We start from the raw sequence: 19,384 nt of genomic DNA on the forward strand, positions 1-19,384 counted from the left end.
GACGAAGTAGATATACCCAGAAAAGAACTTTCAATCAACGATACATTGTTTGCGATTAGTTTGCTGATCCACTAATAAATCTGAAAACAACGATACTTTTCAACCCCAAACAGTTTTCAACGTGTTTGCGGTTCAACGGAAATGTTTGGCTCATGAACATAAAACTTGGACTTAGAAGAACCAGAAACAATTAACTGAATATCTGATGTTAATGACAGTGAAACTTTCGTAATTCCAGGTGTATCAACGATGTCCAAGAGAAGAGTCGTGGCTAACAATCATAACAATCAGGAACATCTTGTAGAAGTGTTAAAATACATCCATGGTCCAGAGTTACCAAGTGTAAGTGAACGGCATGGACTCGAGGATAATGTTGACATGGATATGTCGCGGGTTAAAAAAGGAGTATTTGGTTGCCTTGTACAAACGGGGGTACAGTCACAAATTCAATATTCATTTGGGAAGCTCTCCTCTGCGGGACATGATCCATAATTTCCAGTGAGTCAAAGTGGAAGTCCAAGTGGTCGTTCTTCCAAGTTTCCGCCAAACATCTGTAAAAATTTATTTAAGGGTGAAATAATTGTATACCTATTAAACGTGTCTGCATCGAAACTTTACAGAAAAATCGAAAAGGATAGTTCCGATAATTCGGAAAGGAGTTTCTTCAGTTCCAGTGTTCAATTAGATTAATTCTAAACTCTGATAATGTTTTCTAAAATCTAAGGGTAAAAAAGTAAAAGTGACAAAATCCAAAAGAATATGACTAAAAACGATCTCATAGGCAAAAAAATAACTAAAAGTTGATATAGTGACGCAATAGCAGCCCAGTTAAGTTCCAGTATGACCTGTTAATACGTGCAGAAAGACATTACAAATTGCATTTCCATAAGGCAGTTAAATGTTTGGTACTTTGTAAATAGCACACATATGCTACTTGTGTCATATGATTACCGGGTTTTGAGTTTAAATCGAATCAACTCGGGTGTATTTAATTCATGAATAAATATTTGAGTTGAAAAATAAACGCACTGAAAATAGATAGCATTTAAAACTGTCCGTTCAAGACAAAATTTTCAGAGTCTATAGTGACAACGATCGGTTGCGCGGAAGGATCTCTCACAGTATGAGAAAAATTTTCGTAACAAATATTTCAGCGCGGTTTAACGATTTTTTAATTTTTTCATATTCTTTTAAGCATTTTCTTTTCTGACACACTTCGAGTCTGTCCGCGATCAAATGCTACGAGTAAAAAAATCGTTTCTTATTCTAATCGCCACGATGCTATCAGCTAGTCACGTTTTAACTCTGAAAGCTGAGTATTGCTACGCTCACAATGATAATCCATACTTGAAAATGGGCACGAAAACTGCTTACCACTTTATTCACGGCGGTGAAAGACCATACGAAACGATACCAAGTAAGTTACGTTACTTTATGTTACTCCATTATCCTGTATCCCGAACTAATGTTTAACGGTTCAAGAAAAATGAAATAATTGAATTACTTTTAAGACGTTTTGATACTTGAATCTAAAATGTGTCACGCGCGTAGTACGTTATTGAATAACATCGTGTTTGTTCCTACATATCTGTCGATTGATCATGGCCTCGAATTATTTCACGCCGGCGAATTGCTTCACAAGTTCTTCATTGCCAACTGTGCAAACAGTAGGAACAACCTTGCTTCAGCAGAGTTTGTCAATCTTTGTGTTTGTATTTTCAGCAATTTCAACAGATAAAACGCGTGGCTTATCCGATGCCCGAAATAGCATGAAGCCAGAAATTAATATCGTTCAAACTTATTCACAGACTGCAAGCCGATACAGATATGGATGATGATAAGACACGGAACGAGATATCCGGGAACAAGAGAAATTCGCGGGATGAGGTCACTTCCGAAATTACGAAATCAGATTATTTACAATCACGAAGTACGAGGAAGTAAGTTCTGAAAGATATATCGGGGAAATAATACTTTTCGGTTATCTCGCGGAAAAAAGATTCGAGAACGATGAATATTAATTAATGTTGAAAATAATCCGAGATCAACTTTTTCATTCCCGTCTCAACCTCAACGATGTTGACATTTTTTTTTTTTTTTACCTGAAACGCAGGACCAAAGTGGCATATTATTCCCGCTTAACGCATTTGCGGGAAACATGAGGCCATTATTCCCTTGTTACATAATGTACTATTTATAGTCAATGTTATAGCGGGCCGTTTGTGCGCTGAGGATCTGGTCAATCTGAAGCGTTGGCGACTAAGTAAATTTATTACATACGAAAACTCCGACCAACTAAACAGACAGGGGATCGAAGACATGAATCTACTCGGCAAACGTATCAGGAATAATTTTCCGGAATTATTTCCACCTGCGGTGACTGAGGTCAAGGCGAGAAATTACAAGGTACGAATGAACGCAGGAATTGAAATACCTTGCGGTGTAGCTTCGGAGGAGAAAGAAGCTGAAGTGAAAAAAAAAAAATGTGGATACTTGATTACCATTTTATTACATTGCTATTTTTATTTTTAGTTCCGTATGGCGCGAGGAGGACGAATGAGTTCGAGCCTGACGGCATTTAGAGATGGACTCTTGAACGGAGTTTATGTTCCAAAAGATGAACTTCCAGCCAACAGCACATTGTGGGTGGTTCGTTTTTGATACTTCGATTAAAAGTTTGGTCGTATTTATGGTATTTATTCGAAAAATCTGGTTTGACGAAGAACCGAGGTTTTTACGTCACAAGTATAACACTCAAGCAGCAAATCCTTTGTACCTGATACGCAAAGGACGCTTTTCTTTTACGTCAATTTTTGGACGCAACTCGACGCTAAGTGATTTCATTGGTCGGATCTAACGGATTAGGCTAACAATACCACTTGGTGTCGTATTGAGTCAGAAAATTCAGAAGAAAACTTGACGAAATGTGGGTTTTGATAAATTTCAGGCATATTCGCGGTGTCCAAAGTGGGAAACGGACGTGGCAAACGATCCAGTGCATCTCAGAGAAGTGACGAACTTCGTCAATGGTCCGGAGTACCAGAATCTGATAACAAGTGTTAGTAAACGACTCGGGTTCCACCGCAATATTAGCGCAGGTATGTCCGCGCATGAAAGAATCGCAAAATAAGATTAGGTGGCAAATTAGTAACCGTGCAATCAGCAAGGGGAAGAAATGAAGGTCAACGAGAATGAAAATTCATGATATTGGATAATGAAAAAAATTACTATAAATTTGAAATAGTAAATATGTAATTACCAGATACGGTTCGACAAATGTGGCAAATGTGCAGTTACGACCAGGCGTTGAGGGTTACAAAGTTGTCACCTTGGTGCGCCGTTTTTAACGACGAGGAAATGAGGGTCTTCGAATACAGGGACACCTTGGTCGACTACTACAAGCGAGGAAACGCTCACGAATACAACGTCCGATTGGGCTGCCCGCCTCTGCGAGACATGGTCGATAGTTTCCGGTGAGTCTCGCTTGACGTCCAAGTTTCTGCCCGATGGCTGGAAAAGAGTAGAAAAATTCAAAATGTAGCGTCGTGGTAAATCTGTCGATGAAAATTTCACAGAAAAATCGAAGGCAACGACGATAGCTACTCGATGGAGCCGAGAGGTGTTTTCAACGTCGGGAGATCGAGAAGCTACCATTTGTTCATGGCTGCTTTAGGCATCGCCAATGATTCCTCGCCTCTACTAGCGAGCGATTTCAAGCTTAGGAAAAAATACCTCTGGAACACGACCGAAATTGGATCATTCGGCGCCAATATCGCGGCCGTATTTTACAAGTAAGTTGAAACGGTCAAGACTCCCTGAATATCACCTGTTTCGGCACTTTTGCCAGGACTCGTCGTACTTCAAGAATGCTTCGAAGGGAAAACGACGATGTTGCTTCAAAGATTCCACATGCTCCCCGCTTTCTCATACAACGCCGATTATATGTATATTTTCCAGATGCAACGACTCGGCATCGCCTAACAAAGTCAAGTTCTACCAGACTGAAAAGCCCGTCGACTACCCGGGATGCGCGGACGGTTTGTGCGACTGGGAGTACTTGAAGAGTAAATTTCGAAAGCAGCTGTCGAGATGTGACGATGTCGACTTTTGTGGTACAATTGTCGCCGAACCGCTGATTGAGACTTTGCCGCCGTCGGAAAAGTTCGTGCTCGTATTCTGTGTCCTGATTCTCGTCTTCCTCAACGCACCGCGTCTGGCAAGGATACTAAGAAAAATTCCACCATGTTGTTACTACAGATGCAGAAGTCGTCCGACGGTGATATTAAATGTATAAAATTTGATCTGTAAGGCCAATTCTTTCGTATTTACCTGATCGATCGAAAGGCGTAAACGACGAACTGAATTTTACATTTGAGTGAAATGTTTTCACACGTTTGGTAGTTATTTACACGGGACGAAGTAGCGGATGGCGATGTTTTATACTTGTTTGCGTTGTAACCTGGTGAAGTTTCAGTATGTTCTTGACACGAAAGAAAGCGTTTAACGCAAGTGGTCAAAAGTCACGTTCGAATTCACTGACACATCGGTTGCAAGTGACATTGTCACAGCTTCCGAGTACAAAATTCGTCTTAGTTCATCGATGTGTTCTAATCCCATGATTAAAATCAATTAAGTTTACTCGAATACGTAATGGACGAGAAAACATTTGAAACCATATATACGCGTTGAATATAATTACAATCCAAATAAGTCCGTCTGAAAAAGGAATTCTTACAGTGATAAAGTAAATCGATCGTCAAAAAATATTTCATCGCGGATGCAATAGTGATATTATTTCAAGCTGTCGCTTACGTGTTGGAAATTTTTCAATATTGTCTATCCGTAATCAAATGTTCCAAGCAAAAGTATTACAGCTGATTTTAATTACCTCGGTTCTATCAACCAGTCAACATTTCTCCCCGGAAACTGATCATTGTTATGCCCGGAATGAAAATCGGTACGTGAAAATGGGCACAAAAACTGCCTACCACTTTATTCACGGTGGTGAAAGAGGATATAAAACGATACCAAGTAAGTTGCGTCAATATTTCATATTCTTCGCGTAAGCGAACTGAAGTTTTAATGCGACCGTAGGTTCGCAACATTTGGACTCATAGTAAGATAAAAAAAAAAGCAACACCTCCCAAAATGAGTTTGATTGGAGAATTGTTCTTCAGAACGCTGGAAAAACGAAATTTGACACAAAAATAAATCTATAATTCAACTTTTGCACATTTCGCGACTCTTAACCACTGAATTTTTGCATAATCCAAATTGATGAAGATGGATCAAATTCCACTGAAAATTATTCCTCAAACGAAATTATTTCGCCCGAATGTGAAAAAAAAAAAATGTCGATGAGGTGACTATAGTTATGTATTATTAATATAATTTTGTGTGTCTGTATTGAGCGACCGCTGGATATTGATTTTATTTCCATCGTCGAAAATTCTAATTGTCTTTTATAGAATACATACAGAAATTCGTAATTTTCTATGGTAAAATACTACGATTTTCCACAATTTTCAACGAACGGCATTTTATCGTACTTTGGCATTTCATTTGGATTTTTCTGCGATATCGGAAGTTGGTTTACGTTACCCTTAACCAGTTGGCAGACCGCTTTCTTTGACATTTGTGTAAACATTGGAAAAAATAAAAAAAATAAAATAAGATAAAAATATAAAATGAAAACGTTTATTTCGTTCGTACCTCAAGACACGCGATACTTGGAAGTAAAATTTTATTGTAAACTTATGTACAGAATGCAAGCCTGTAATGATATGGATGATGATCAGGCACGGAACGCGATATCCGGTTCAGACGGAAATCAATCAAATGAAATCTCTCTCGATGCTGCAAACTCAGATAATTTACAATCACGAAATACTACGATGTAAGTTCGAAGAGATAGAATACGAAAACTTGATGGTTAACTTTATACAAAAAAAAAAAATAAATAAATAAAATAATAACTGACCAAGATGAAGCAGTTATTCTTTCTTTTTTGTTTTTTTTTCCCTCAATACAGCCGGTCATTTGTGCCCGGAGGATCTGGAGAATCTGAAGCGTTGGCGACTCAGCGAGTTCATCACGTATGAAAATTCCGAACTAGTCAATGATCAGGGATTCAAGGACATGAATGAATTTGGCAAACGTATCGGTAATAATTTTCCAGCATTATTTCCACCCTCGGTAACCGAAATTAGTGAAAGAATTTACAAGGTAATGACAAACGAAGGAAAATAGATATTTTATAGGATCGATTTTTTGAAAAAATGTAACATAAATCGAAAAGAAAATCGATACGTGATCGACGTTTCGTTTCATTTTTATTCGCAATTCAGTTCCGTAGGGCAAGTGGAACACGAATGATTACCAGCCTGAAGGCATTTATGGGTGGACTTTTAGGCAGAGACGATATCCCGGAAGAACAACTTGAAGCCAACAGCAGGTTGTGGACGGTTAGTTTCCGAATCTCTGATGAATTAGTAGAAAGTTTTTTTTTTTTTTTTTTCATCAACAGTGGTTCAAAACACAAGATGCGTAAAGATTCACCGAAAGCAAATTTTTTATCTTCACCGAAAATCAGTTAGAATTTTTGCTCGTTATTCAGAACGTTAATTTGACCATCAACAGTTTTGATGTGGAAAGCAAAACACACATAGAAAAAGTCCTTTGCATCTTACACGCAGTTAGATGTACACTTGACCTTGACTAGGCTGAAGTTTATGAAATGAGAATTTTCCTAAATTTTAGGGTTATTCTCAGTGTCCGAGATGGGAAACGGAAGTGGCAAACAACCCGGAACATCTCACCGAGATAACAAAGTTTTCGAATGGTTCAGAGTATCGGAACATGATATCAAGCGTCAGCGCACGACTTGGATTTCCTCACGATATCAACAAAAGTAAGTGACCCTGTGTTTATACAAATGGCGAAATAATTGTTACATACTGATACGGAGAGTGCAGTTATAGCAATTGAAAATGACAGAAATTCAGTGTGAACGATTGAAAAACTTGATGAAAATTTGGAAGTATAATCAATTTGATATAAATATTCAATTATCAGGAATTATTTACCACATGTGGACCATGTGCAGTTACGACATGGCGTTGAACGTCACCAAGTTGTCACCTTGGTGCGCCGTTTTTACCGACGAGGAAATGAGGGTCTTCGAATACAGGGACACCTTGGTCGACTACTACAAGCGAGGAAACGCTCACGAATACAACGTCCGATTGGGCTGCCCGCCTCTGCGAGACATGGTCGATAGTTTCCGGTGGGTCTCGCTTGACGTCCAAGTTTCTGCCCGATGGCTGGAAAAGAGTAGAAAAATTCAAAATGTAGCGTCGTGGTAAATCTGTCGATGAAAATTTCACAGAAAAATCGAAGGCAACGACGATAGCTACTCGATGGAGCCGAGAGGTGTTTTCAACGTCGGGAGATCGAGAAGCTACCATTTGTTCATGGCTGCTTTAGGCATCGCCAATGATTCCTCGCCTCTACTAGCGAGCGATTTCAAGCTTAGGAAAAAATACCTCTGGAACACGACCGAAATTGGATCGTTCGGCGCCAATATCGCGGCCGTATTTTACAAGTGAGTTGAAACGGTCAAGACTCCCTGAATATCACCTGTTTCGGCACTTTTGCCAGGACTCGTCGTACTTCAAGAATGCTTCGAAGGGAAAACGACGAAGTTGCTTCAAAGATTCCACATGCTCTCCGCTTTCTCATACAACGCCGATTATATGTATATTTTCCAGATGCAACGACTCGGCATCGCCTAACAAAGTCAAGTTCTACCAGACTGAAAAGCCCGTCGACTACCCGGGATGCGTGGACGGTTTGTGCGACTGGGAGTACTTGAAGAGTAAATTTCGAAAGCAGCTGTTGGAGTGCGACAACGTAGACTTCTGTTACAAAACTTTGACCGAACCATCACCGGTTAATTCGCTACCAGTGGCAAAGTTTGTGCTTATATCTTCTGTACTGATTCTCATAATTTTCCGAAAACGGCATATGGTAAGAATGTCCAAGAAATTTCTAGTTTCGTGCAATAGGTGCAGAAATACGAGCCTGATATAATGGTAAAGAAATAAAACCATGCCGTGTCAGCTAGGATAATTTTTACGTATCATTGATAGATCGAAAGAAGAATAAGTAATAACACCGTAAGAAAATTATCATTAATCTTCCAAATTATAACTTTTGTAAGTAAATTTGGATAAAAAAAATACAAAGCAAGGTCACGAGATAATGCAAAAAATCTTTCTCTCTGCATTACCCACAATGTCGATCATGGATCCTCTGTCGATAAAATATAGCTCAACCTTGACGACGAATTACGATTAATGATTTTTTTACATCAATTCCTTATACCTCGCGTCATTGTTAAAGCTTACTATTCAACTGTCGTTACAATAACGATCATAAGTAATATTTCAGAATACAATAAAGAAGAGAAAGAAAAAAAATAATTCAAGGAATAATCGTAGCGTATTATTCAAGTATTGATATAAAAGTGAACGAATCACGTGTGCGGTATATCACACAGGTGAAATGAAAGTTTCTGCGGCACGATTCTCTTCAGTCAGCGAGCCAATGAGTTGTTTCGCAACATAGCCGTACGACGCTATTACACATTTATGCCATGTTGTGTGCGCTGCACACATCCATACGTCCATTATGCGCGTTAAACACGAGTCAAGACCCGAGCGCAGCAGCAGGATCGTTAAAAACAAGAATCAGCTCTAAACTTTAACGGTAGTTTAGCCTACTGCGGTTTGTCGCTTGCTGATCATTGGCATTCAAACAGACGCAAGCATTGTCTGCATCATTGGGTACAGGAAACGATAATAGAAAAATAAATCAACTAATCAACTAATCAACTGTAACTGAACACAGAGTGAGTTAAATGATGAATCAAAAAAATTTTCGTTTTTCATTTACATGTATGGATATATAGATATTGAAAAATACGTTTTGCATTCGTGATTTTCATTTTATTTTTCTCTTGTCGTTACATATTTAAAAGAATTAATGGCAAATATGAACGATAATGATAACGATCGTTTTCGCAACATCAATATTCAACCGCGAGTCATTTACACCGTCTATAATAATGATAATTAAAGGCATAAGCGTATTACGTATGGTTTAAGAAGACGCGTGAGATCATCATCTCGTCTTTGCTTCGACTATTTATACTGTATATTATGTACAACGTGGTGTTATGGAATAACATGCGTCTTTAATAGTTACAATGGTGATAGGTAAAAAACAAACAAAGAAAAAGAGAGAGATATTGCAAAAAAAAAAGAAAAAATGAAAAAAAAGAAAAAAAAGGGATGGAACAAAAAAACCACTTCCTTAGTGATATAACTCCCATCATCATCATCATCATGGTTATCTACCTCCCCACTGCTACTATACTAGTTGTAACACTACTTGGTGAGGACACGATAATTGAGTACATGTAGGTAAGATTTTTACACCGTCGCATCACCATTGCGCTAGAGCCGCAAAGTAAGCGCATGAAACAAACTAGCAAGCAGGCAGACAGTCAGTCAGTCAGTCAGTCGGTTGGTTGGTCGTTGTATAACATTCGTATATAATTTATAGTTAAACGGGTCGCGGAGTGAGTAAAAATAATATAAAATTTTTCAAACGTGACGACTTTCCATTTATATTTATGTGCGTTTTGCAAGAAATTTGTTTCTTAATCGCATTTTTTCATATACTAAAATTTTTCAGACGGAGGGCAAAAATGTTGATTGGATTGAAGGAACTGATCCTGATTTCTCTGACCTTCGGTCAGGCGATTTCACGAAGTACGGATTACTGCTACGCTGAAAATGATCAGCCCTATTTGAAATTCGGGACAAAAACTGCCTACACCTTTATTCACGGTGCTAAAAGACCCGCCCAGAATATACCGGGTAAGTCAATCGAGAATCATATACTTCGAGTACAATAAAGAATCGTGAAAAAAATAAGATAAAACTTACATTCGCGATTTTTCTTGAGTACACTTACGTGCAACAATAATAACAATATTAACGGTTTCTTTGTATGCATATTTGTTTTTACATCTTCAATCTGTCTTTTTTATCTCGAAACTTCGTAAAATGAAACCGGGAATCGCCGGAGGGAAATTTTTCCATAAGCAACCTGTACAACCGCGACGTAAAACCGGTTGCGGGGGTTTCAGGCGTATTTAATTGGTTGACGGAAAATCAAATATCTGTTCATTCTTCAGTTTTCGTATTCGTATATCGAGATCGTTACTTTAGTATTCAGAGTACATTTTTTAAAAAAATCAAATATCGGTTCTTTGCGAAATCGGTTGATAATACGAATTGAAAATAAATGAATAAATAAATGAATAAAAAAGAATGAAATTTAAAGATAAAATTATTATTCATTCGCAGGCTGTAAACCGCTGCAAATATGGATGCTGACAAGGCCAGGGACCTTGTATCCTGATGCAGAGACGATATCGAAATTGAAAGCTCTGCCTAAACTACGGGATCAAATAACATACAATCACGATACTTTGGGGTGTAAGTTAACATGCAAATTTTTTGAACGATTAATTAACAGAACAAACAACGATCAGGCCTGAAAGAAATTCTGATCGATGTCTGTAACTGTCTTCACTTTATTCGACAGATGGCCACTTGTGCGATCTTGATTTAGAGAACCTGAGAATTTGGCGCATAGACTCGGCAATGACGATGGAAAAGGCTGAGAATCTTGTTCCGCAGGGAACGGAGGACTTAGTGTTGTTGGCTAGGAGACTGAAAACGCATTTGCCTGAACTATTTCCACCAACTGTGAGTGACGTCAGCGAGAGAAATTACAAGGTGAGAGTGAGTTTAGGCCATTTAATTGGATGGATTTCGGTTGCGAAAACTAGCTAACTTGACAAACTGTGTCAAGTTTTACCGCTAAACGTCTAAAATATGAATAATTTTGACAGGTTTGCGATGTTGCCGTCTCATGAAAATTTTATGACACGATTCTGCCCGAATCATTTGAATACTTTTCAGATTCCGATTTAACAATTTTAAGCGTCCGAGATAGAAACAGAATTTGCCTAAAGATCCTAAAGCAAATTTTTCGCGTTTTCAAATCGCAGTCGTTGCATTTGAGGTTGATAGTACGAGTCGAAGTTAGGTTAGAATTGATGTGCCGATTAATCTTACCCATAATTTATCTGGCAGGCGATTTTCGGTGACCTGGAGAGCCTTTGAATATCGCGGATGCTTCACACGGGAATACAGACGGATATTTTTCACTTGCAACAGTTAATTTCATCACTTTAACGCACTTTATCGTAACAAAAAGAGTCCAAGAGTGACAAAACATTTGAACACATTATTTGTAGAAGCCAAGCAATGTACTGCGTGAGCTCGTGAAGTTAGCCGCGGTTCGACGGCGCTGGTTTTTGGCGGAAAGACGCGCGGTTTTTTTTTTACTATTTAAACATAAAATTAAGAACAAACTTTTAAGGTTTAACGAAAATACATTCTGAAATCATTTCGCTAATGGCATGATTGATGTGGATTACAAAATTTATTGAATTTTCGAAGCTATCGATTTCCGAAAAATTTTCATGAGAATACGAAACGAAAATTTATAATGCATTTGCTCAATCCTCGAAGACGATATCATTCAATTTATTATTCAAATCCTACCCCATCGATTATTGACGAATTTTTATTCTCTGATCACTGATCTGTGACTCGAAAAGAAAATCTTGAATATTCTTAAGTTTTAATGAAAGTGAAATAACTTCGTACCTTCAATCCATAATCGCGGTTTTTTTTGTTTCAGTTCCGTTCAACGGCTGGAGAAAAGACGTCCAGTAGCCTGAAGGCATTTATGTCGGGGCTCTTTGACCAATGGCAAATGCCCCCGACGGAGGCGCCGATGAACAATACTCAGTTCGCGGTTTGTCTCCAGTGCACGTTAATCCTGAGAAAAATGAATATGCATATTTGAGGTACGCTTGCGATTGATAATTGCATCGAATTTCAGTCTCACCTGACTTGTCCAGAGTGGAGAGACGAGGTTTCCAACAACCCCGAAGCCATGATCGAGGTGACCAGATTCAAGTCCAGCCCTGAGTACCAGAATCTCCTCACAAACGTCAGCCGTCGGCTTGGTTTCCGGAACAACATTACCGAAGGTGTTGTTTTTGCCTGAAAACAAGATAAATCGAACGCTTATCATTGCCGTTATAAAAGACAGCCAAAAGAATGACCAGAAGAATCGCAAAAATCATTGAGAAGTAGGAGTATGAATGAATTACCAATGCAAAAATTGTCTCACCGTAGCTTCTCTGAATGCGATGTACGACATGTGCCGCTACGAGAAGGCTTGGACACTGGACGCGATCTCGGCATGGTGCGCAGTCTTCAGTTTGGAGGAGCTCAAGATCCTCGAATATAGGGACGACTTGACCGAGTACTACAAGTACGGGTATGGCAACAAGGTGAATCTCCGCATGGGTTGTTCGCTGCTGCAGGATATGTTCGGGCAATTCAAGTGAGTTCCGAGAGCTGCTCCCGGGGTCTTCAGAGTCGTTATTTCCACCCATGGTTAAAATTTTCAGGAAACTAGAGAGCGGCGACAACGCGAGCGAACCCAAAGGGGTGTTCAGCGTGGTGGAATTGGGAACTTTGGAGCTGTTTATTGCAGCGATGAGATTCGCAGAGGATTCCACGCCTCTGCTGGCGAGCAATTATCAGTCAATGAGTAAACGTCTGTGGAGAACGTCGGAGATCGGATCGTTCGCTGCGAATATACAGGCGGTATTTTACAGGTGAAATGAATTCCGTGTGTTCGAAATTTGAAACTTGGGACCTGGTCATGTCACATTTCGGCTTCTGCAATGATTTTTCTTTCAGATGCGATGTTCCCGAGGATCCAAACAAAGTGATATTCTACATGGGAGAAAAGCCGGTACCTTACACGGGGTGCAAGGTCGGCCTCTGTGACTGGGACGACTTGAAAAGCAGATTTGCCAAAACTTTGTCCGATTGCGAGTCCAACTTCTGCAATGCAAACAGCGCCTTTTCGTCGCTAGTTGTGCCTACAGTGTTGCTCTGGCTCGGGTTGCCGGCGCTAGCTTTGTCCAGCCATTGATGGCTTCAGGATGATCATTTTTTTATTTAATCATCAGTATACTTTATTTTATTTATTAGGTTAAATTTCTATCGCTTTTACAAACTGATCATGAATAGATCTTGTAGGCTTGTTATTGTAGTACGTAAGTGACCAACTAATGTTCCGTCCCAATATCCGTCCACTTTTCAACGACAAATATGTTTTTCCATTATTTTACAACTGACGTCATTTGACAGATGTAGAACAAGTTTAGCAAGTTTAAAATCGGCAAGGTTTTTTATTTGTATTCGCTTTTCAGAGTATTTCATAACTGTTGTATAACACGATTATCAGTACTGTAAATAAACAATGACGAAGTAGAAATTCGAATGAGATTATAGCTGTAATACACTAGTGCCATGAAATACAAATAGTAAAATAAAATCTAACAAATCTACGGTACCGTTATCAAGTTCAAACCTTTCGCACATAATTTTATTTCGAGTTTATCAGTCCTGCGCTCGCAGCAAATTCTCGCAAACAGAAAACACACGATATTATATAATAAAGACATATTGAAAGTAGATCGAGCAGCACTCTGACCTATGGAGCAGATACTGCGCTGAGGTTATCAAAAAAACGAGAATATTTTCAAATAGATTTCTTCAGTCAGTGTTGCAAGACGTGTCATAAACACTCTCTGTGAGAAGGGATAGTTAAGCTGCGAATTCTGAATGACTGGGCGTGAAATAGAATAGAAAACTTTCAATTTGCCATTGACAATCGTTCAAAGAATAACATAGAGTTGTGAGGAAGTCGGGAAAAATGATAGAAGCTTGGACGACTTTAGTCGCCTTGGCGTTAGTCGCCCTGACTATAATCCACTACTATGGTTTCCGCGGTTTGGATTACTTCAAGAATAGAGGAATCCCGTATCTACCACCGATACCTTTGCTGGGTAATATGGCACAAGTTTTCTTCGGTAGGAAGAGTCTCACGGATACAATTTTGCACGCCTACAATTACAATCGCGATGCAAAGTACGTAGGATTCTTCGACTTCGCAAGCCCTGTCGTCCTCCTCAGAGATCCAGAGCTCATCAGGTTGATCGCAATAAAGAACTTTGAGAATTTTCCGGATCACAAAATGTTGGCCCAAGAAGTACCCGATTCGTTCTTCAAGGAGAGCCTCTTCGGGCTGCAAGGCGAGCGTTGGAAAGATACGAGGACGCTGTTGAGCCCCTCCTTTACATCAAGTAAAATGAAAACTATATTCAAACTGGTGAAGGAATGCGCAGTAAATTTGGTAAGGCACTTGAAAACGCGGGGTGACGATTCGAACGTCTTCGACATGAGGAACATCCTGGCGAGGTACACGAACGATGTGATACTAACATCAGCGTTTGGCATAAGCATGGATTCGCTCGCAGAGCCAGAAAACGAGTTTTACGTAATGGGTGGAAAAGCGTCAAACTTTGATGGTATAAGGTCGACAAAATTATTCGTGCTTCGGATGTTTCCACGCCTAGCAAAACTCTTCAAAGTAAGGCTGTTCGACGACAAGATAGTCGGTTTCTACAACGACGTAATCAAAACGTCGGTCACGACAAGGGACGCAAGAGGAATTTACCGCCCTGACATGCTGCAGCTGATGATGCAGGCGAGGAATAAAGACCAGAGTCTCAAATTGACGGTCAAAGAGATGGCGGCTCACGCCTTCTTATTCTACTTAGGCGGGTTCGACACGGTTTCCGTGCTAATGACTTTCGCCGTCCACGAGATCACCGTGAATCCGGACGTGCAGGAGAAGCTTCAAGCGGAGGTCGATCGGGTTGTGGAAGAATGCGACGGCGACGTGACCTACGAGGCTCTGCACGCCATGCGGTATCTGGACGCTGTCGTCAATGAGACCCTGCGCCTTCATACGCCTGCGACGCTGATCGACAGAGTTTGCAGAGAGAAATTCGAACTTCCACCAGCGCTGCCAGGGCTGAATCCATTCGTCGTCGAACCTGGAGTATCTCTGTGGTTTCCGACCTCAGCGTTGCAGAGAGATGCGGAATATTTTTCTGACCCTGAGAAATTCGATCCTGAAAGATTCAACGACGCTAATAAGTCCTCAGTCGATTCCATGACTTACATCCCCTTCGGGGTTGGACCCCGCATGTGCATCGGGAACAGATTTGCCCTTATGGAAACAAAGTTAGTCTTGTTCGAACTGATGGCAAATTTCAACATTGTGCCGTGCAGTAAAACGGAGAGTTCGATAAAAGTGAGTGCTTCGAGTTTTGTATTTCGGCCTGAGGGCGCAGTTTGGCTGAAAATTGAACCCAGAAATCATCAATAGGTTTAGAGATGGTAAAAAGGAAATCAGTTTTATTGTACGATAGAAAAGAGCAGGGAATAATAATTTTGAAGCTATAATTTTGGAAGCGTACCCACTTGAAAATTTTTCTGCTTCTATCGTCAATTGACTTCTTCGCTGGTAGGCCATTAAAAATTTGACTTTAGCTACGGTCTGAAAATACGTAAAACGAGGCACGTGTCAAAGTTGCACATGAAGAACTTGCAAATTTGCGACTAGAATATAAAATCTACCGATATTAATATATGAAATTATATTCTGATAGAATAAAAAAAAAATGTATATACAAACACAGCCGTTCCAATTTAATATAATAATTCGTCTTATAAAAATTAAATTGTGTACGTGTAATCTTAGAAATTGAACTATGCAGCTTGCACATGTTACGCTACAGTCGATCCTGATACCGACGCATTTAATGATAAATTAACCCGATAATAACGATAATAATGACAATATTGGAGTCAGTAACACCAGTAACAATGATAGAGTGTAGAAAACTCATCTCTTTGTTTCTTCTTGATACGAACCATATCAAAGAATACTCTCCCGTTATAAATAAATAGTTTTACGTACAATAATTACTGACAGGAGTTGCAGTGGCGGCAGTAAGATCAACACTTTCTTCGACTGACAATGATCTTCGATGATACGATTGACATCTGAAAATACGATAAATCGGTTGTTAAAACGTGTGTATGGGTAAAATTTTAAAGACACCTGAGGTCATTGCGAGAAATGAGCGAGAAAGGGAAAAAGAGAGTGAAAGAAATAAAGAAATTATGTAAATATTTAACGGAGAATAAATCAGTTTGACAATTCAGTTTACCCACAGTTCCGGCCGACCAAAATCCTTCTTCCCCTTCTTGTCCTTTTTTTTGCCCCTCAAACGCTTTCTGTTATCAATTTATTCACGTACCAGCCTAGGTCACGTTGTCTCGGACGATTTTCTAGGCCTGTTAGTTTTTTTCTGCTTGGCATTTTCGGCGGAGCTGTCGTTATCGGATACCGAGGAATCTCTCAGGGTTTTTCTACCTCGGCCTACGTTTCTCTCCTCGTTTTCAGAGCCGATCGATTCCCTGTTTGATTTTCGCCTTTGTCGCTGGGGTGGCTGATTGTGAGGCTCCATTGCCTCTCTTAGGTGCTTTCGCTTTGCTTCCCATAACATTTCCTGCCGCTGAGCAATTTCCGGATGCCTGGAAACATGGATAAAATCCATACAGATTTATTCTCATCTCGCAAACGTTTAATATGACACCTAATCAATCTGTTGTATCATCGGATTTTACCTATCTAAGAAATCTTGATTGCGAGGCAAGATTAGAGACCATCCTTTTTTTGTTTGATGACGGGCAAGATTTGTAAATATTTCAGACACCTCTTCGGACGGCAATTTTACAACTGAAGATATGGTCTTGCGATCGATATGTTGGGATTCGGTGAACGCCAAAAGCTGGGGAAAAAATATTTTATATCATCCTCGCTTACAAGCAATCGATAATCAATTTGAAAGACAATAAAACCTGGCATATTCTTAGTGATTACGTACGACATAATCCCGTGCTCGACACATCAAGTCGGAGGGGATCCCGTTGTGCGCGGAAACTGTGTCTTTTGGATAAACCAGCTCACTGTTTACGATCCAATTTCCTTGAACCAACACTGCTACTTGTTGAAGGTACTTCAAAACGGTGGCAGGATCGTGACCGCTGGAGAGAAGAATTCGCAGCTGGGAGAATGCCATGACTTTTGCTGTATTGATTGAAAAAATCACGTTGACGATATTGATGACAAGTAAGTAGCGTATTTATACACTAAAATTTCGCAAGATTACCAAAATACTTGTGAGAAATTATTTTTGCTTGTCAAATTACCATCTTTCACGAATATTCGTATTTGATCGAGAAGCGGCAGTGTGCGAATATATTTCAGAGACATGGTCGGGTTGGGATCTGCAGCCTTCACGATTTCATCCTCTTTCGGCGGTGGAACCAAAAGTGAGAGGTACTTTTCACTAGTTAGATTTAGAGTATTGACAGAGTCCTCGTTTGAAGTAGAAATCATTTCCATCCTGGTCAACTGAGCAAAGAAAAAATAATTAAAATAACGTATAACACCTTAATGATCTATAATTAGAACAAATAATTTATTTCAACAGCCTGATCCTCACCTCTGCCTTTCCAGTAGTGGGTTTAACATATTCTGTGTGAACCCACTGCTCCTCTAAACTCTTTTTAGTGTGATGTTGAAACGACTGTTCCCGCATTTTTTTCAAGAACTCTGGCTCCTGTCTGGCAAACGTCACATTCACCTGCTTGACACTCTCCTCCTCGTCTTCAGCCTCTGCAGGAGGAAGAGTACGGTATTAGCACAGAGTTTCTGTGGCATCAGCTAGCTAAAAAAGCATAAGTTTACCTTCGCCCGCCACTTTAGCCTCGTCCTTTACTCTCTTGTCGCTTTTGTCCAGGTAATGGAACTGCGGACGCATTTGAACCACGCCTTTCAGTGGCGTTAGGTGTAGTTCTCCGTCTAGGAATACCCCGACGGCGTAGTTTGAACAGTCGGGAAGGGCACGCATAGAATGAAGAACTGTCTTGTCCATAATGTGACTGAAAACCGAAAATAAAATACCAGTATCAATATAAGGCTAAGCTAAGAACTGACCTAAATTATTTTCATACAAATTGACCAAACAAATCAGTCGACAAGTCTAGTTGAAGAAAAAGCTTATACGTAGTAATCACACAAACAATATGATCGAACCGATCTCTTGTACCTGTCGAAAGCTCGTTCGCCTTCCTGGTCATGTTTCAGAGCTCCGTCGACATTAAGGGCGATCTGTTCCCCCTTGCTGTGATCGTAATTGACATTGTCGGTGTCGAGGGAAACCTCGAGTCGCACTTCCTGATTTCCCGGCTTTATGGAGGACTTGGAGATGTTAAGGTTGTCGAAACCACTGCGCGACGACCGCAGCGGGTATTGGAAGATGAAAAGCTTCTCAGCGAGGGTTTTCGACAGGAATACAGGAATCTGGGTGATCGCAGAATTGGTGAAATGAACAGGCCAATGATTGCTGAATTAATCTTCAAAGTAAAGGCAAGCATGAATTGCGCTTAACCTCACCTCCTTGACGACCGGGTCGGAAGCGCCGACCTCTTCCATCGCGAAATCGCTGTGTTTGTCGACCAGGAATTTACTGCGTCCTTATTCCCCTCACAAATGGATTTCGATGCCGATCAGAAGGTCAATTCATTTCCGTAGACGCCGAAAGTTTCTGACTTGGCCAAGCTGCTCCTAAACTTCCGACGCTGATTGTGGAGAATGTGACATAACCTATCTAATGGAGATAATTGGACAGCTGGGTAATGGCGGTTTTGCGTTACCACTTATTCCGTGAGTTATCCCACAACGGACCTAGCGCTGCATTACCTGAAGCTTTACTGACGGGTCACGTGGGGGTGACAGCCTATTAGAAATAAATTTAATCTCATGGTACAGCGTGGGAAAGTTTTAATGCATACGCCTCGTGAATAAAATTACAGAAATGCACTAACGAATTTGGTTTATGAGTTCGACGAATTGGTTCATGAGTTTTTAGTTCACCATTTACGATTTACCTCTGTTGGAATTTACTGTACTTATAAGGGTAAATTTTATACTGGAAATGAATATGAATGTAAATCTATTTCCTCTATTTTCTTACAAGTACAACAAAATCCCATACGTGGTCCACGTACTGTCAGTTCCGTCACTTTTACTCTATACATATATATACATACCGTGAGCCATGTGATTCGTTAGTTCCATTTAGGGTGCGTTCCGACATTAGCTGGAAGCGGAAAAAACTCCCTAGGACAGAGGCACAGCGAACTCGGCAGTGCGAAAGAGATAAAAGATCGTT

General features: G+C 40.0%; 4 protein-coding genes across 13 annotated transcripts; 3 read left to right on the forward strand and 1 right to left on the reverse strand.

Moving 5' to 3' along the window:
* Nucleotides 1-1,263: 1,263 nt before the first annotated feature.
* LOC124186574 lies at nucleotides 1,264-13,509 on the forward strand. Its single transcript, XM_046578406.1, has 24 exons — nucleotides 1,264-1,417; nucleotides 1,809-1,940; nucleotides 2,201-2,406; nucleotides 2,533-2,649; nucleotides 2,948-3,098; nucleotides 3,263-3,473; nucleotides 3,576-3,791; nucleotides 3,958-4,276; nucleotides 4,875-5,031; nucleotides 6,032-6,225; nucleotides 6,348-6,464; nucleotides 6,760-6,910; nucleotides 7,075-7,285; nucleotides 7,388-7,603; nucleotides 7,770-8,028; nucleotides 9,339-9,481; nucleotides 9,760-9,944; nucleotides 10,437-10,568; nucleotides 10,678-10,871; nucleotides 11,845-11,961; nucleotides 12,049-12,199; nucleotides 12,348-12,558; nucleotides 12,626-12,835; nucleotides 12,921-13,509. Exons 1-24 carry the CDS (start codon nucleotides 1,279-1,281, stop codon nucleotides 13,156-13,158), a joined length of 4,377 nt encoding a protein of 1,458 aa, XP_046434362.1. The 5' UTR covers nucleotides 1,264-1,278; the 3' UTR covers nucleotides 13,159-13,509.
* Nucleotides 4,297-8,139, forward strand: LOC124186545 (multiple inositol polyphosphate phosphatase 1-like). Its single transcript, XM_046578344.1, has 8 exons — nucleotides 4,297-5,031; nucleotides 5,765-5,896; nucleotides 6,032-6,225; nucleotides 6,348-6,464; nucleotides 6,760-6,910; nucleotides 7,075-7,285; nucleotides 7,388-7,603; nucleotides 7,770-8,139. The coding sequence occupies exons 1-8, from the start codon at nucleotides 4,851-4,853 to the stop codon at nucleotides 8,089-8,091; spliced, it is 1,524 nt and encodes a 507-aa protein (XP_046434300.1). The 5' UTR covers nucleotides 4,297-4,850; the 3' UTR covers nucleotides 8,092-8,139.
* LOC124186547 (DNA-directed RNA polymerase III subunit RPC5) lies at nucleotides 13,427-19,247 on the reverse strand. Of its 10 annotated transcripts, none has more exons than XR_006871695.1 (10): nucleotides 18,607-19,247; nucleotides 18,260-18,513; nucleotides 17,899-18,092; nucleotides 17,654-17,826; nucleotides 17,358-17,562; nucleotides 17,033-17,235; nucleotides 16,773-16,936; nucleotides 16,403-16,679; nucleotides 16,060-16,145; nucleotides 13,427-15,208 (listed from the first exon to the last, which is right to left on the reverse strand). XR_006871695.1 is itself a non-coding variant. In XM_046578347.1 (9 exons), exons 1-8 carry the CDS (start codon nucleotides 18,643-18,645, stop codon nucleotides 16,412-16,414), a joined length of 1,500 nt encoding a protein of 499 aa, XP_046434303.1. In that variant the 5' UTR covers nucleotides 18,646-19,246; the 3' UTR covers nucleotides 15,768-16,145; nucleotides 16,403-16,411. The 10 variants fall into 10 exon arrangements, 1 of the variants encoding a protein (XP_046434303.1); XR_006871694.1 differs by having other exon boundaries at nucleotides 16,317-16,679; XR_006871692.1 differs by having other exon boundaries at nucleotides 16,313-16,679.
* Nucleotides 13,945-16,279, forward strand: LOC124186546 (cytochrome P450 9e2-like). The gene has a single exon (XM_046578345.1). The coding sequence runs from the start codon at nucleotides 13,945-13,947 to the stop codon at nucleotides 15,463-15,465; it is 1,521 nt and encodes a 506-aa protein (XP_046434301.1). The 3' UTR covers nucleotides 15,466-16,279.
* Nucleotides 19,248-19,384: the final 137 nt, after the last annotated feature.

Source organism: Neodiprion fabricii, chromosome 7 (assembly GCF_021155785.1).
Source record: "Neodiprion fabricii isolate iyNeoFabr1 chromosome 7, iyNeoFabr1.1, whole genome shotgun sequence".
Lineage (NCBI taxonomy): Eukaryota > Metazoa > Arthropoda > Insecta > Hymenoptera > Diprionidae > Neodiprion > Neodiprion fabricii.

What these genes read in the sequence shown, in the direction of transcription:
- LOC124186545 (XM_046578344.1), top strand. Translation starts at nt 4,851, where the DNA reads ATGTTCCAAGCAAAAGTATTACAGCTGATTTTAATTACCTCGGTTCTA. An exon ending in CCAACAGCAGGTTGTGGACG is followed by an intron (nt 6,465 to 6,759) that starts GTTAGTTTCCGA and finishes CCTAAATTTTAG; the next exon opens with GGTTATTCTCAGTGTCCGAG. An exon ending in TCCTCACGATATCAACAAAA is followed by an intron (nt 6,911 to 7,074) that starts GTAAGTGACCCT and finishes TTCAATTATCAG; the next exon opens with GAATTATTTACCACATGTGG.
- LOC124186546 (XM_046578345.1), top strand. Translation starts at nt 13,945, where the DNA reads ATGATAGAAGCTTGGACGACTTTAGTCGCCTTGGCGTTAGTCGCCCTG.
- LOC124186574 (XM_046578406.1), top strand. Translation starts at nt 1,279, where the DNA reads ATGCTATCAGCTAGTCACGTTTTAACTCTGAAAGCTGAGTATTGCTAC. An exon ending in CAATCACGAAGTACGAGGAA is followed by an intron (nt 1,941 to 2,200) that starts GTAAGTTCTGAA and finishes TACTATTTATAG; the next exon opens with TCAATGTTATAGCGGGCCGT. An exon ending in GATGCAGAAGTCGTCCGACG is followed by an intron (nt 4,277 to 4,874) that starts GTGATATTAAAT and finishes AAAGTATTACAG; the next exon opens with CTGATTTTAATTACCTCGGT.
- LOC124186547 (XM_046578347.1), bottom strand. Translation starts at nt 18,645, where the DNA reads ATGGAAGAGGTCGGCGCTTCCGACCCGGTCGTCAAGGAG. An exon ending in GGCTAAAGTGGCGGGCGAAG is followed by an intron (nt 17,827 to 17,898) that starts GTAAACTTATGC and finishes TTCCTCCTGCAG; the next exon opens with AGGCTGAAGACGAGGAGGAG. An exon ending in GTCGAGCACGGGATTATGTC is followed by an intron (nt 16,937 to 17,032) that starts GTACGTAATCAC and finishes TTTTTTCCCCAG; the next exon opens with CTTTTGGCGTTCACCGAATC.